Here is a 15,137-nt window from a genome sequence, read left to right as displayed (position 1 = left end):
ATGAGAATCAGCACCTGCAAGTCCGAGTCCTTGGTTCTTGCCCAGAAAAGTGTGGAGTGCCATCTCCGGGCTGGGGAGATCTTGCCCCAAGTGGAGGAGTTCAAGCACCTCGGAGTCTTGTTTACGAATGAGGGAAGAGTGGATCGTGAGGTCGACAGGCGGATCGGTGCGGCGTCTTCAGTAATGCGGACGCTGTATTGATCTGTTGTGGTGAAGAAGGAGCTGAGCCGGAAGGCAAAGTTCTCAATTTACCGGTCGACTGACGTTCCCATCCTCACCTATAGTCATGAGTTTTGGGTTGTGACCGAAAGGACAAGATCACGGGTGCAAGTGGCCGAAATGAGCTTCCTCCGCCGGGTTGTGGCACTCCCTTAGAGATAGGGTGAGGAGCTCAAAGTTAAACCGCTGCTCCTCCACATCGAGAGGAGCCAGGTGAGGTGGTTCGGACATTTGGTCAAGATGCCACCCGAATGTCTCCGTAGGGAGGTGTTTCAGGCACGTCCGACCGGTAGGAGGCCACGGGGAAGACCCAGGACACGTTGGGAAGACTCTGTCTCCCAGCTGGCCTGGGAACACCTTGGGATACCCCGGGAGGAGCTGGACGAAGTGGTATGGGAGAGGGAAGTCAGGGCTTCCTTGCTTAGGCTGCTGCCCCCGCGACCCGAACTCGGTTAAGCGGAAGAAGATGGATGGAAATCTGTCCTTTTTAATCCATTTTCTACCGCTTATTATTTTGGGGGTCGCCTATAGCCGCTCAGGCAAATCATATTGTGTAAAAATGCATTTTCCCGTCGATAATGTGACATAATCTCTTTCAGTAAATTAGTGCATGACGAATATATATAAATTATGTATATATATATATATATATATATATATATATATATATATATATATATATATATATCTACAGCCTGGCCCACGGACATATTTTTTCAACCCAATGCGGCCCCCAAGCCAAAAAGTTTGGGGACCCCTGGTCTAAATGAAGAAAACAATAATTTCTCAACCAAAAATCATTCCATATTCTCTATTGCTCGTCAGTGTTACCATATCTGAGTTATTGTGCCAAAGTATGGGGGAATAAGTACTAAAGTACACTTAACTTAGTATGTTACAAATGAGAAAGATGTGTTGGATGAATACATGAAGAGTGATACTTACAGAGATTGCAGATACATTGGAGGCAGACACCACAGTTAACATTCCTCACACAAAAGTCTTGATTTCTCTGTGATTGTTGGTCTAAAGCTAATGAAGAGTTTGTCAAAATGAGGGTAATAGGTTTTTTTTTTGGTCGTTCCGTGTATTTTTAACAGTTACTGCGTCGTTAGGTGTGTTAGAGTGCGTTCTGGTCAAATACGGCTGCAAAATTCTACTTTCACGAAATAAAAGCATGTTTTATTGTAAGTTTATGAACTGGAATATTTTATTTATTATTCAAACTAAACAAAGACATATTTTTTAATTTATTTTGTCAGAAAAACTAAATGTTAAAACGACAGCATTTTCATGTATTCGAGTACAGCCCCATAACTCTTGTGAGCAATCATGGCGCCTGTTTAGTTGGCCATACTCTCTTTATGCACGACTCTGATACAGCCAGGTGGCAAAGTTTTACAAATATTTATTTTCATTCAAATTTTTTCCAGTCTTACAAAGTGCCTGCAATGTTCAAATATAACCCTATGGCTCAGAATGAACCACCCTTTCACAGTAAAAAAAAACCCAAAACAATGAAAAATAATCATTATCTTATTATAAATACACAAACAAAGCACACTTAAATAAATAAAATGGAATATTATCAGTCTTGAAGGTTTTTTTTTTAAATACAGTCCACAATTCTTTCCGAATGGATGCTTTTAAATACTTAATTTAATTAAATACATTCACCCGTATATGTTCACTCTTTCCTTATTCAATTGTCCACTGAGAAATGAGGACTGAGCATGGAATTCTGACCCATTCCGAGAAGGTCTTCAGAGTCCAAGTTGAAGTAGATCTCTGGTTTTGGCGGATGCTCGGATGCAGCCTCCGCTGGAAGAGTATCCTTGAGTGGCAGGAATCTAGTGAAGGGGATCGCTTGTCGATCAGAGGAACGCCTGGACGCCAGCGACACAGGAAGTCCGTGATGTGCGGACAGGAAACGTGTGTATCCGTCCGCCAGCAGCAATTCTTTGAAACTGCAGTCGTCCTCTGAGAAGTGTGTCTGTGTGGGACACGACAGATGTTAAGAATCAACCCAGGCCACAATATGTTACCCCCGCCCCTTTTATTTGATTTACCTGCCCCCTCAGAGAGCCTTCACTGTCTGTGCATAGAAACAGGGATGACCTCTGACCTTTAATGGCAATGTGGCCTGGTTGTATCGACTGCAACTGAAGCAAACCTGCACACACAGTATGGACACTTAGGGCAAAATTTGTACCTCAAACCATCATCATGTGTAACATCACGCGGGACTTTAGCTCAATGAGCATTTTAGAGGATTACTGCAAGTAAACTCCACAGATGTAATGATAATCATAGAAGATAAAATAAAAATGTATCGCAACATAGGAAAGGGTTATGTATTATACAATCAATCAAATACACACATTCATGCGTTAATGTAAATAGCATCACTTCCCTCAGGGGTAGGTAATGTCACTTTATTTTAGTTTTAAATTATACACTTCCTAGGGATATTTATTATGCTATTTGTAAGCCCTTTGACTGTTGAATGAATACATGTCTATTTGTAAACTTTTAGAATTGTTATCTCTGTATCTTAGATTAGCCAAAATTGGTAACATTAACTAACCCCCCAAAAGTTGTTAACTGAGAACCATTGGACATTTTAATGCACCATATAACTGTCCACCAGATACAGTAGCCCTACTTTTGCCTGTTAAAAACATGCAAAACAGTTTGCTTAAAGATGCCTTCTTCTAAAATGGGGTATTTCTACTGCTGTTTGTGTATGATAGTATGTTAGTTCTTTTCATGTTAAACAACTGTATAAGGATAATAATCCAACATTTTTAAATAGGAAAATAATAAATACGTTATCTACTTAAACAGAAGTGTTTGGGGACCTGACATTTTTTGAGTTAAAAAAAAAAAAATCTGACTCCGTAGAAAAAAATTAAGAAAATCAGTGTTTCGGCCAATAACTGCCAATGCCCATTGGAACTCGTAAGTGCGTGTTGTCCAGTTCACTCTTCAATATTACTAAGGTTTGATTATGCATATTAATAATCAATTGAACTTGTCCAAATGTCACCAGTTTTTGAAAATATTGACCGTGCTCAATTAAGTTGACTTGAACTTGGTTACAGCCTTTGATCAAATGGCTCCCCTTAGTGGTTGTGGGCCCAAACAACCAAATAGATCAGTGTTTCTGCCGGGAGTAAGCATTGCTATTGCAATTTCATAATTTTGTGTTAATTTTTACCGTATGTGTATTAGGTTCGATTCGATTCGATATTTGTGGTTGCCGATCCGATTCAGGAAAAATCAATTTTTTTTCAAGAACGAATCGTTCCGAAACATTCAACGTGTTGAAATCATTAAGTACATTTCTAGAAAAGAAAAAAAACAAGCAGTGTGACTTTGAAATAAATATTAGACACTGCAGTGAAGTCACTACTGTGAAGTTTCCTATATTCCTGTTATTTTTTGCAAGATAATAATGTATAAATGAATTACAGATACAAACAAACATGTAAACAATTAATGGCCAATGCATTCATATCTTATTTGAATAAAGTGCAACAAAAAATTTAGGTTGAGTTAACAAGTATGCGCACTTTCTGCTCACATTTTCAATATTCAAGCAATTTTCAATAAAACTACAGTAACCTAAAATTTAACAGTAGATTTACTTGCTAAATTAAGATTTTTCGACCCAGCCATACAGTATCTGTTCTTCTCCTCAGCGTCGCCAATGAAGGACAGCGTACCAGGTGTGCGGAAGTATGCCCCCCTCATCCCTGTTAATGGTGTTGGCCCCTTGCTTCTTAATTTCCATATCCTCCTTCATCCATCTCTTCTGTTTATTAGTTTTCTGATTAAATTGCTTTTCCTCGGCTGCCAGTTGCGTGTTGTGTGTCACACTATCAATCAATCAATCAATGTTTACTTATATAGCCCTAAATCACTAGTGTCTCAAAGGGCTGCACAAACCAATACGACATCCTCGGTAGGCCCTCATAAGGGCAAGGAAAATTCACACTACATGTTGTTGTGTTCTGGAAGTCAGTGCGTTGCCGTTACTTTTTCCGCTATCATTTCTGTTTTGTCATTTGCGACTTTTGAGGCTCAAAGTTTTGTCATGGCTTCATATTTTTGTAGTGTGTAGTTTGTTTTAGATGTGGCTTTTACACTCGTGCTGTAGCTGAAAGCTTTAGTGTTGTAATTTGTGATATTGTCTTGTGGCGTTTCCATTTGTTGTGACCTTTCTCATCCACAGTAGACAGCCACCATATTTGTTTTGATGACATCACAGTAGGGCTTGGCGAAATATCGATATACATGATGTATCGCGGGTTTGTCTCTGCGATATAGAAAATGACTATATCGTAATATTCGAGTATACGTTCTCACGCAGTTGCATTTAACTGCGGGCATTACACTACAGGCTCTTCGCACTCTTTCCTGTCTCTCCTTCTCACAGACAAGCGGGCGCACAAACTTACACACGTCACATACTGTCACGTCATACGTCACATACGTATACGCCCTCGCCCATCAGAGAGGTAGCAGACTGGGTAACGTTAGTTGTGATGCTAACGTAGCCGTACGAGTCGTAATACGAGAGAAAGAAGGTGCGGATCTGGTAACAAATGAAGGAAGACTTATTTCCCAATAAAAACATCAGGGGTCCATCGTCTGGTGGTGGTTCGGCTTCAAGTGGGAATATTTCGAACAGACAACCCTAATTTGTCAAGTGTGGGGCAAAAGCGTTGCTATAAAATGTAGCATTACTGCTAATATGTAGCATCATTTGAAAAGTCACTCGCTAGAGAATGAAGAGAATCATATATACTATCTATATTACTTTTAAAATAACTGGTTTCGGTTAATGAAATTATACCCAAACATTTACTAAAGAGGCTGCACAGGACAGGTTTTGGAAAAACATATGAATAAATGTTTTTTTTTAATTTTATTTTAAATAATGTATTTTTTTATGGATTAATTCGAAAAGTCTATTTTTTTTTTCAACAGATAATATAAATGAGTTATAATAAAAAATAGATACACACTGGGATTCAAAAGATTAACATTTGATAATTATATATCAGGCTTAAAATTTACTCAAAAATATTACTATATAACACAGTAGTTTTTTGTCATACGCGTAATATTTTATTTAAAAGGAACTCTCAATGTTTCAAAATGTTACTTTTGAATAAATAAGGTTTTATGATGGCAACAATACTCAATACATTCCCAAAAAAAAACTCACTGTAAGGCGTCTGGACTTCACTTCCAGATACTCTCCCATCCTGGGTCATCTGTAGATACATCCCTCGTCTGTGATTTTCTGCAAAGGATAAAAAAAAATATTAGTTATATTTATTTATTGTAGATTTGACACCATAATCAAACATGAATTACCTGTGTAAAGATGCCCCTCTCTGACTTGATTGTTAAATGCAAGAAGGGGGTTAGAGTCAGCAATATAGAAAGTTAGAGAAGTAGGAAGCTGAAATATGAGGAGAAAAAAGGAAAAGATGTTGTTTGCTGACCAAAACATTTAGACAATTTGACGTAATTCAAAAAGAAGTGTCAAATAAAAACAATATAAGTAATCATATAAAAAAATTACAATATTACAAAGCAAAACAAGGAATATTATAGCTGTAGTGAAGCAAGTTGTTTTCTGTTCATTCCAAAGACTTTTGCGCCTTTTAAAAGGAGGCCAAGAAGGAGTGTCCTCCTTCATGAGTCAGACATTCAAAAGTGGGATTTAATGCAGAGCGGAACTTCTGCACCTATATATGGACTTCTTCCTTGTTTTTATAGAGCTCCAGAGCTTAACTGTTATCATCCACAATGTGTACAAAACCGTTAATGAATTAAAAATAATTACTTTCCTGTAAAATTTGTACATCAATTTGCTAATTGACACTAGTTAATTTAATGTAAATTGACTGAGCTCCTCAATTTGACTTGTCATGTACGTGTCATTATCAAGAAAGCGCAAATATGGGGTAATTTAACAAAAACGTACCGTAAACCACCAGGATGTGGGTCCTTCATCCACTGTAGCAATTGCACAACACGCACACATCCCACTGCGTCATCCTAAAATGCAAACCTCTGATGACCCGCTCTGTTTTGATTTGAAGCCCGTTTATCTCAGTTGGATGGGTGTTTGTTTAAGAGAAATAGCGAAAGGAAGAAGTAGGCGCCGTGTTTACGTGAGTGCAGCTGTGCAATGACCAGAGAGCTTGCCTGTAAAATGCGCTTTCTTGGAAAAGCATCACTGAGTTGCATGCTTCTTACAGGGTCCTTTCTAAGATTGCGACATGGTTGCGTGCCAAAGCATTTTCCATGTTCATCCGCTCTAAAAATGAAGCTGAATGACCGAAATAACGGCAAGTGACGCCGTTAATGTGTTATCCATCCATCCATCCATCCATTTTCTACCGCTTATTCCCTTTCGGGGTCGCAGGGGGTGCTGGCGCCTATCTCAGCTACAATCGGGCGGAAGGCGGGGTACACCCTGGACAAGTCGCCACCTCATCGCAGGGCCAACACAGATAGACAGACAACATTCATACTCACATTCACACACTAGGGCCAATTTAGTGTTGCCAATCAACCTATCCCCAGGTGCATGTCTTTGGAAGTGGGAGGAAGCCGGAGTACCCGGAGGGAACCCACGCATTCACGGGGAGAACATGCAAACTCCACACAGAAAGATCCCGAGCCTGGAATTGAACCCAGGACTGCAGGAACTTCGTATTGTGAGGCAGACGCACTAACCCCTCTGCCACCGTTATATTTCTTATAAATTTGAGCTTGATGACACAATAGATACATCCAGCCACCCATTTGTCTACTGCTTGTCCCTCGCGGGCTGTTACTTAAAGATATTTGTAGTTTGTCATTTAGGACAGTGTTTCTTAACCATAGGCTCATTGTTGGGCCCAGTGACCCCAAGAGGCTACTAAAAATTATGTTTCTCAGCTGGGCTCGGTACGGGCCGCAGCAGTACTAATTTGTAATACACTGGAGCTAAAGTCATAGAAACATTTCTTAAGCGCAAAAATGATGACTAAAGTGACAGTTTAGTTAGGAAACATATTAATTATTAATTTAGTTTATCTATTTCAGCACACGTCCCTTTTTTATATAATATTGAACGTAATTAATACAATTTTTTAATGACCTTATTAATTACTTTAATGGATTTGATTGAAATATTACCAAACTAATTGGCTTTGATTGTACCCATTTATTATATTGTGTATTTATTGGTAAACTATTTATTTATTCAAAATTATTTAATACAAGGATCCTGCAATGCATGAAAAATCATGTCAAATGCGATAAACCTGCAACATACATTACTGAACATCTTATTAAATATAAGTATTTGTAATGTATTGACACTTATGTTTGTTTTTAATAGACACTGCCAGAATTTAACTATTGTTTTTGTTTTATGCAGTATATGGACCAAAGTATAAATATCATACAGTTTATATATGTATATATATATATATATATATATATATATGTATATATATATATATAGATATATATATATATATATATATATATATATATATATATATATATGTGAATATATGTCAATATATAGGTGAATCCAAGATGGCGGCGCCCAGACGGGCTGCAACATCGCGGAGCTCCTGCTAAAGATGGAACATTTGGCAGAAATACCGGACAATTCTACAAACCTTATGGCTGGCTCACATCGTGGTCACTCCGTGATCACGTACGACCGCCAGACACTTCTGGATGTGGACATATCGGGCCGTTTTGGACTGATAGACGCGTGCGTGCTAAACATGCTAACTAGCATGGGAATACGTCGGCGGCTGCATCCAGCGGCCTGTGAAGCAGGGGAGTATAGTAGCAGCGGGGGCCGTCTACGGAGCAGACGCCAGCGGTGTGATCGGAAACGCGGATGCCGAGCGGGGCTAAAAACAAAGCAGAAGGCTAATTCCCACAGAACACCACTTCCCTCCATCCTGAAGACGGATTTAAATGGAAAATGCGAGACTACTGGTCTGGGTAAGGAGTCTGTTAGATTAGAACAAGTTTTTTCTGCTTTGAGTGTTTCAGAGTTGGAAATGTGTTTTACCGAGGTGGCTAACTATGATGCGTGCAGTTTATCAAAGCAACAAACAAACACTCGGAAAATTCCCGTTACTGAGGTAGCTAACCATGATGTGTGCAGTTTATCAAAGCAACAAACAAACAATCGGAAAATTCCTGTCGTATCAATTCCTAGATATGGTCGTAACTTTACTAAATGCACTGGGCATAATAAACACAACATTATTAATATTGCTACTACGGATAATTTGATCAAAAAATCCCTAAAACAACCCACTACCTATAATATAGGTTTTTTAAACATAAGATCATTGTCTCCCAAAACGTTATTAGTTAATGATATTATCAGAGACAACAATCTTATTGCGCATGCGCATATTGCCCGTCCGCTTAAAAGGGGTGGGGGGGTCGCACTAATATACAACGAAAACTTTAACCTTAGTCCTAACATAAATAATAAATATAAATCGTTTGAGGTGCTTACTATGAGGTCTGTCACACCGCTGCCTCTACACCTGGCTGTTATCTACCGCCCCCCAGGGCCCTATTCGGACTTTATCAATGAATTCTCAGAGTTCGTTGCTGATCTAGTGACACACGCCGATAATATAATCATAATGGGGGACTTTAATATCCATATGAATACCCCATCGGACCCACCGTGCGTAGCGCTCCAGACTATAATTGATAGCTGTGGTCTCACACAAATAATAAATGAACCCACGCATCGCAACGGTAATACGATAGACCTAGTGCTTGTCAGGGGTATCACCGTTTCCAAAGTTACGATACTCCCGTATACTAAAGTATTGTCCGATCATTACCTTATAAAATTCGAGGTTCAGACGCATGTTCGTCAAACTAATAATAATAATAACTGCTATAGCAGCCGCAACATTAATACGGCCACAACGACAACTCTTGCTGACCTACTGCCCTCGGTAATGGCACCATTCCCAAAGTATGTGGGCTCTATTGATAACCTCACTAACAACTTTAACGACGCCCTGCGCGAAACCATTGATAATATAGCACCGCTATAGTTAAAAAAGGCTCCAAAAAAGCGCACCCCATGGTTTACAGAAGAAACTAGAGCTCAGAAATTATTATGTAGAAAGCTGGAACGCAAATGGCGCACGACTAAACTTGAGGTGCACCATCAAGCATGGAGTGATGGTTTAATAACTTATAAACGCATGCTTACCTTAGCTAAAGCTAAATATTACTCAAATCTCATCCATCGTAATAAAAACGATCCTAAATTTTTGTTTAGTACGGTAGCATCGCTAACCCAACAAGGGACCCCTTCCAGTAGCTCAACCCACTCAGCTGATGACTTTATGCAATTCTTTAGTAAGAAAATTGAAGTCATTAAAAAGGAGATTAAAGACAATGCGTCCCAGCTACAACGGGGTTCTATTAACACTGACACGATGGTATATACGGCGGATACTGCCCTCCAAAATAGTTTCTCTCGTTTTGAGGAAATAACATTAGAGGAATTGTTACAACGTGTAAATGGAATAAAACAGACAACATGTCTACTTGACCCTCTCCCTGGGAAACTGATCAAGGAGCTCTTTGTATTATTAGGTCCATCAGTGCTAAATATTATAAACTTATCACTCTCCTCGGGCACTGTTCCCCTAGCATTCAAAAAAGCGGTTATTCATCCTCTTCTTAAAAGACCTAACCTCGATCCTGACCTCATGGTAAACTACCGACCGGTGTCTCACCTTCCCTTTATTTCAAAAATCCTCAAAAAAATTGTTGCGGAGCAGTTAAATGAACACTTAGCGTCTAACAATCTATGTGAAACCTTTCAATCCGGTTTCAGGGCCAATCACTCCACGGAGACAGCCCTCGTGAAAATGACTAATGATCTATTGCTAACGATGGATTCTGATGCGTCATCTATGTTGCTGCTCCTCGATCTTAGCGCTGCTTTCGATACCGTCGATCATAATATTTCATTAGAACACGAATTGGTATGTCAGACTTAGCCCTGTCTTGGTTTAACTCTTATCTTACTGATAGGATGCAGTGTGTCTCCCATAACAATGTGACCTCGGACTACGTTAAGGTAACGTGTGGAGTTCCCCAGGGTTCGGTTCTTGGCCCTGCACTCTTCAGCATCTACATGCTGCCGCTAGGGGACATCATACGCAAATAGGGTATCAGCTTTCACTGTTATGCTGATGACACCCAACTCTACATGCCCCTAAAGCTGACCAACACGCCGGATTGTAGTCAGCTGGAGGCGTGTCTTAATGAAATTAAACAATGGATGTCCGCTAACTTCTTGCAACTCAACGCCAAAAAAACGGAAATGCTGATTATCGGTCCTGCTAGACACCGAACTCTATTTAATAATACAACTCCAACATTTGACAACCAAACAATTAAACAAGGCGACACGGTAAAGAATCTGGGTATTATCTTCGACCCAACTCTCTCCTTTGAGGCACACATTAAAAGCGTTACTAAAACGGCCTTCTTTCATCTCCGTAATATCGCTAAAATTCGCTCCATTCTGTCCACTAAAGACGCTGAGATCATTATCCATGCGTTTGTTACGTCTCGCCTCGACTACTGTAACGTATTATTTTTGGGTCTCCCCATGTCTAGCATTAAAAATTACAGTTGGTACAAAATGCGGCTGCTAGACTTTTGACAAGAACAAGAAAGTTTGATCACATTACGCCTGTACTGGCTCACCTGCACTGGCTTCCTGTGCACTTAAGATGTGACTTTAAGGTTTTACTACTTACGTATAAAATACTACACGGTCTAGCTCCATCCTATCTTGCCGATTGTATTGTACCATATGTCCCGGCAAGAAATCTGCGTTCAAAGGACTCCGGCTTATTAGTGATGCCCAAAGCCCAAAAAAAGTCTGCGGGCTATAGAGCGTTTTCCGTTCGGGCTCCAGTACTCTGGAATGCCCTCCCGGTAACAGTTCGAGATGCCACCTCAGTAGAAGCATTTAAGTCTCACCTTAAAACTCATTTGTATACTCTAGCCTTTAAATAGACTCCCTTTTTAGACCAGTTGATCTGCCGTTTCTTTTCTTTTTCTTCCATGTCCCACACTCCCTTGTGGAGGGGATCCGGTCCGATCCGGTGGCCATGTACTGTTTGCCTGTGTATCGGCTGGGGACATCTCTGCGCTGCTGATCCGCCTCCGCTTGGGATGGTTTCCTGCTGGCTCCGCTGTGAACGGGACTCTCGCTGCTGTGTTGGATCCGCTTTGGACTGGACTCTCGCGACTTTGTTGGATCCATTGTGGATTGAACTTTCACAGTATCATGTTAGACCCGCTCGACATCCATTGCTTTCCTCCTCTCTAAGGTTCTCATAGTCATCATTGTCACCGACGTCCCACTGGGTCATTATTGTCACCGATGTCCCACTGGGTGTGAGTTTTCCTTGCCCTTATGTGGGCCTACCGAGGATGTCGTGGTGGTTTGTGCAGCCCTTTGAGACACTAGTGATTTAGGGCTATATAAGTAAACATTGATTGATTGATCGATATATATATATATTAGGGGTGGGCAAATTAATGCGTTAATTACGAGTTAACTCATCAATCTATTAACGCCGACAATTATTTTATCGCACATTTGCGTATGTTGTTTACATGTTTTTATTTTGTTAACGCTTTTTCTTAGCAAGATGGCGACGCCCGGACGTGCTTCGGCGTCGAGGGGCTCTTGGTAAAGATGGAACATTTGGCAAAAATACCGGACAATTCTGCAAATTTCATGGCTGGCTTACAGCGTGGTCACTCCGGGATCACTTACGACCGCCAGACAATTCTGAATGTGGATAGACCGGGACGTTTTGGACTGAATGACGCGTGCTTGCTAGACCGGCTAGCTAGCATGGGAATACTTTGCCGGCTACATCCAGCGGCCTGTGAAGCAGCGGAATATATGTGTTGTCTGTCTATTTATGAATAATGCAGACGAGGAGTGTTGGCTGAGTTCTTAACGTTTGCTTTCAGAGCGTGCATATCACAACATACAAGATGCCGTCATGGCGACACACAACCTATACCGGACTACCGCGCATGCTCGTCACTCCTGTTGCATGCTGGGTAGGGTAGTTCTTTTTCTCCCTGCCTCATAACATCACAAATAGTACCATGTATATGCGTTCTGTTTATTAAAGCACCAAGCAAACAATCGGAAAATTCCCATCATATCAATTCCTAGATATGGTCATGATTATTTTAAGTGCACTACGCAGAATAAACACGACATTATTAATATTGCTACTACGGATAATTTGATCAAAAATTCCCTAAAACAGCCCACTACCTATAATATAGGTTTTTTAAACATAAGATCCCTGATAAAATAAATGTTTCTGCTGTTACCTCAGAAATTGCCTGTTCAGATGTTATGATTTTGGCTCAGAGATTTGTATGTAGATTATATTTATTTTCCATAACAAACAGGATAACTTAAATACCCTGGCAGTGGCAATAAGCTTAAATGTTTGTATTTACATTTTTTGAGTTGATTTTCATAAAATATGCTATTTAACTGCTACTGTTTAACAAGGACTGATTTAAATTGTGTTTGCACAACCAATGTTTTGGCGCTTTTGTTTATGTGGGAGAATATTCCAATAAAGGTGCACTACACACTACTTTTGAATTCCTTATTGGGCTTTGCGTATACAATGCAGTTAATCGCGATTAATCTGAGAAATAGTGCGATTAACTTCGATTAAAATTTTTAATCGTTGCCCAGCCCTAATATATATATATATATATATATATATGTATATATATATATATATATATATATATATATATATATATATATATATATATATATATAGATAATGTACAATTATAATAATAGGAGTTTTATTTAAAAACAGATGTTGACGCTTGTTGACAACATTTCTTTTTAAAGTTGTTTATCATAAATCCAAAGTTTAGTTCCAACAAGCACGTCATTAAAGTGCTGTTACGCCACTAATGTCATAAAATTCCCCTAATGTCATAAAAAGACAGAACATTGTCTACCAAAGAGTTTGTAAGACTCATTTTACGGTAATAAGGTTGTTTGCTAACTAAATATTTAGACCTCTTTGCTGACTAAAAATTACTCAAGACTACTGTCGTCTAGCCCTATTATGGTAACTCAGGCAGTATTGCCTCTTTTCCTTTAGTTTCTGGTTTGGAATATTGGTAGCTAAGAAATCTATCTGTTTAATGTACAGGTGAGAAAAGTAACTTAAAGTTGTAAGTTTTTCTGCCATAGAAATTGTGCTATAGCTACTTAGCATGAATGAGAACATCCATAGACTAGTTTTCCTAAAGTTTGGTCTTCATGGTTTGACTCACTCTGACTGGTTTCTTACAAGAACCTCCACTTAACATACCCCTCATTGTAAACACTTCAGTTTAATAGCCACCGACCTAAAATAGGGGTTTCAGACAAGCGGCCCGTGGGCCAATTGCGGCCCGCGAGATGTTATTTTGCGGCCCCCACCTTAATATGAAACTTTAATGTTAGTGCAGCCTGCAAATTTTATAGGAATGCCGCTTGACAGCGTTGTGTGCAGAACTGAAGGAATCTACCAATCACGGTGTGGTATGTGGCTCTGTCGGGCCAAACATTGACGTCACCTGCGTGATGCAAGCAGAGAAACATTTTGCTGCTTTTCCACTCGACCCGCACGCGCTCTTCCTCCGTCCCTCCCTCGATCGCCCGCCTGCTTGCTCTCTCTTTCTCTCGAGCGTTCTCTGTCATTTTGTGTGTGTCTCTCTCTCGCTCCCTCCCCCAGCGCCGAGGAGACGAGTGGTCCAGTAGCTTCCGAATCACTCTACCGAAGGACCGAGCGACAATACAAAACCGTGGTGCACTGGACTCAAGCACTGATACTCCGACAGAGAGTCGCTGGGCGAATCGGACGTGTAACACTTTAGTCGTGATGTTACCCCGTTCGGGGCTCATTGTGCTACCGTAACTGTAAACTCCAGGGCGTACCCTCCCGCCCTCCCGTTGGCTCCATGCAGACAGAGACGATTTTTGTTATTTGGGTCCAAAATGGCTCTTTCAATGTTCTGGGTTGCCTACCCCTGCGTTAGTGGAAAAGTGGCAAATGAGTGAAAGCGACAGAAACGTTGCCATGGAAACGAGGGTTTTCTTACGTTGCTGGCTGGAGTCGCACCGCGACACCTCTCCGTCAGTAATAACAGTCCCCGATAACCTGGACCAATTCAAACCATTACTTGTTTTTTTTAATTGTTTAATTTGCATGGCCTCACATTACTTATTTCTCATTGTGTTCATTTTTTATTTTGATTTTATTTTGTGTTGAAAATAAAAATAAAGATATTTAAAAATATTTTTTTAAAGAAATATTTTCTTGCGGGCCAGCCTCACCCTGACTGCATCCAGTGGCCCCCAGGTAAATTGAGTTTGAGACCCCTGACCCATATTAAGATTATACTTAACTTTAGTGGACAAATCTTGTCTCTGCGTATGAACTGTTCATCCATCCATTGTGTACCTTGCAGCACAGCCATTTTGTGCCTGGCCGCCCAGCTTTTGTGTGCGGCCTGATCAATCTCAGGTGCCGTGTCAGCAGTGTTGTCCTTAGCTACTTTGTGTTCCTGTTAAGTGTATTTTAGCCCTTCTACAACATTTGTTTTAATTCTGCTACCGCAAAGCAAAGGGACCAAACAAAGCAAGGGACAAGCAATGTGTGGTTTGAAACACCCAGGAAGAGTATCCACACGGTTGTACGATAGTGAAACAGCTCTGTCCCCATATTACAGTAGCTACTTAAACAATCACTCTTTCGGAGGCATCA

The 15,137-nt window shown here is 40.2% G+C and overlaps 1 protein-coding gene across 1 annotated transcript; it reads right to left on the bottom strand.

Moving 5' to 3' along the window:
• Positions 1-1,655: 1,655 nt before the first annotated feature.
• LOC133557108 (fibroblast growth factor 21-like) lies at positions 1,656-6,276 on the bottom strand. Its single transcript, XM_061907358.1, has 4 exons — positions 5,608-6,276; positions 5,456-5,533; positions 2,289-2,392; positions 1,656-2,212 (listed from the first exon to the last, which is right to left on the bottom strand). The coding sequence occupies exons 1-4, from the start codon at positions 5,744-5,746 to the stop codon at positions 1,922-1,924; spliced, it is 612 nt and encodes a 203-aa protein (XP_061763342.1). The 5' UTR covers positions 5,747-6,276; the 3' UTR covers positions 1,656-1,921.
• Between the last annotated feature and the right edge of the window lie 8,861 nt (positions 6,277-15,137).

The sequence above is a fragment of the Nerophis ophidion genome, linkage group LG08 (genome assembly GCF_033978795.1).
Source record: "Nerophis ophidion isolate RoL-2023_Sa linkage group LG08, RoL_Noph_v1.0, whole genome shotgun sequence".
Lineage (NCBI taxonomy): Eukaryota > Metazoa > Chordata > Actinopteri > Syngnathiformes > Syngnathidae > Nerophis > Nerophis ophidion.
The sequence above is the reverse complement of the archived record's forward strand: the minus strand, read 5'-3'. Positions and strand labels throughout refer to the sequence as shown.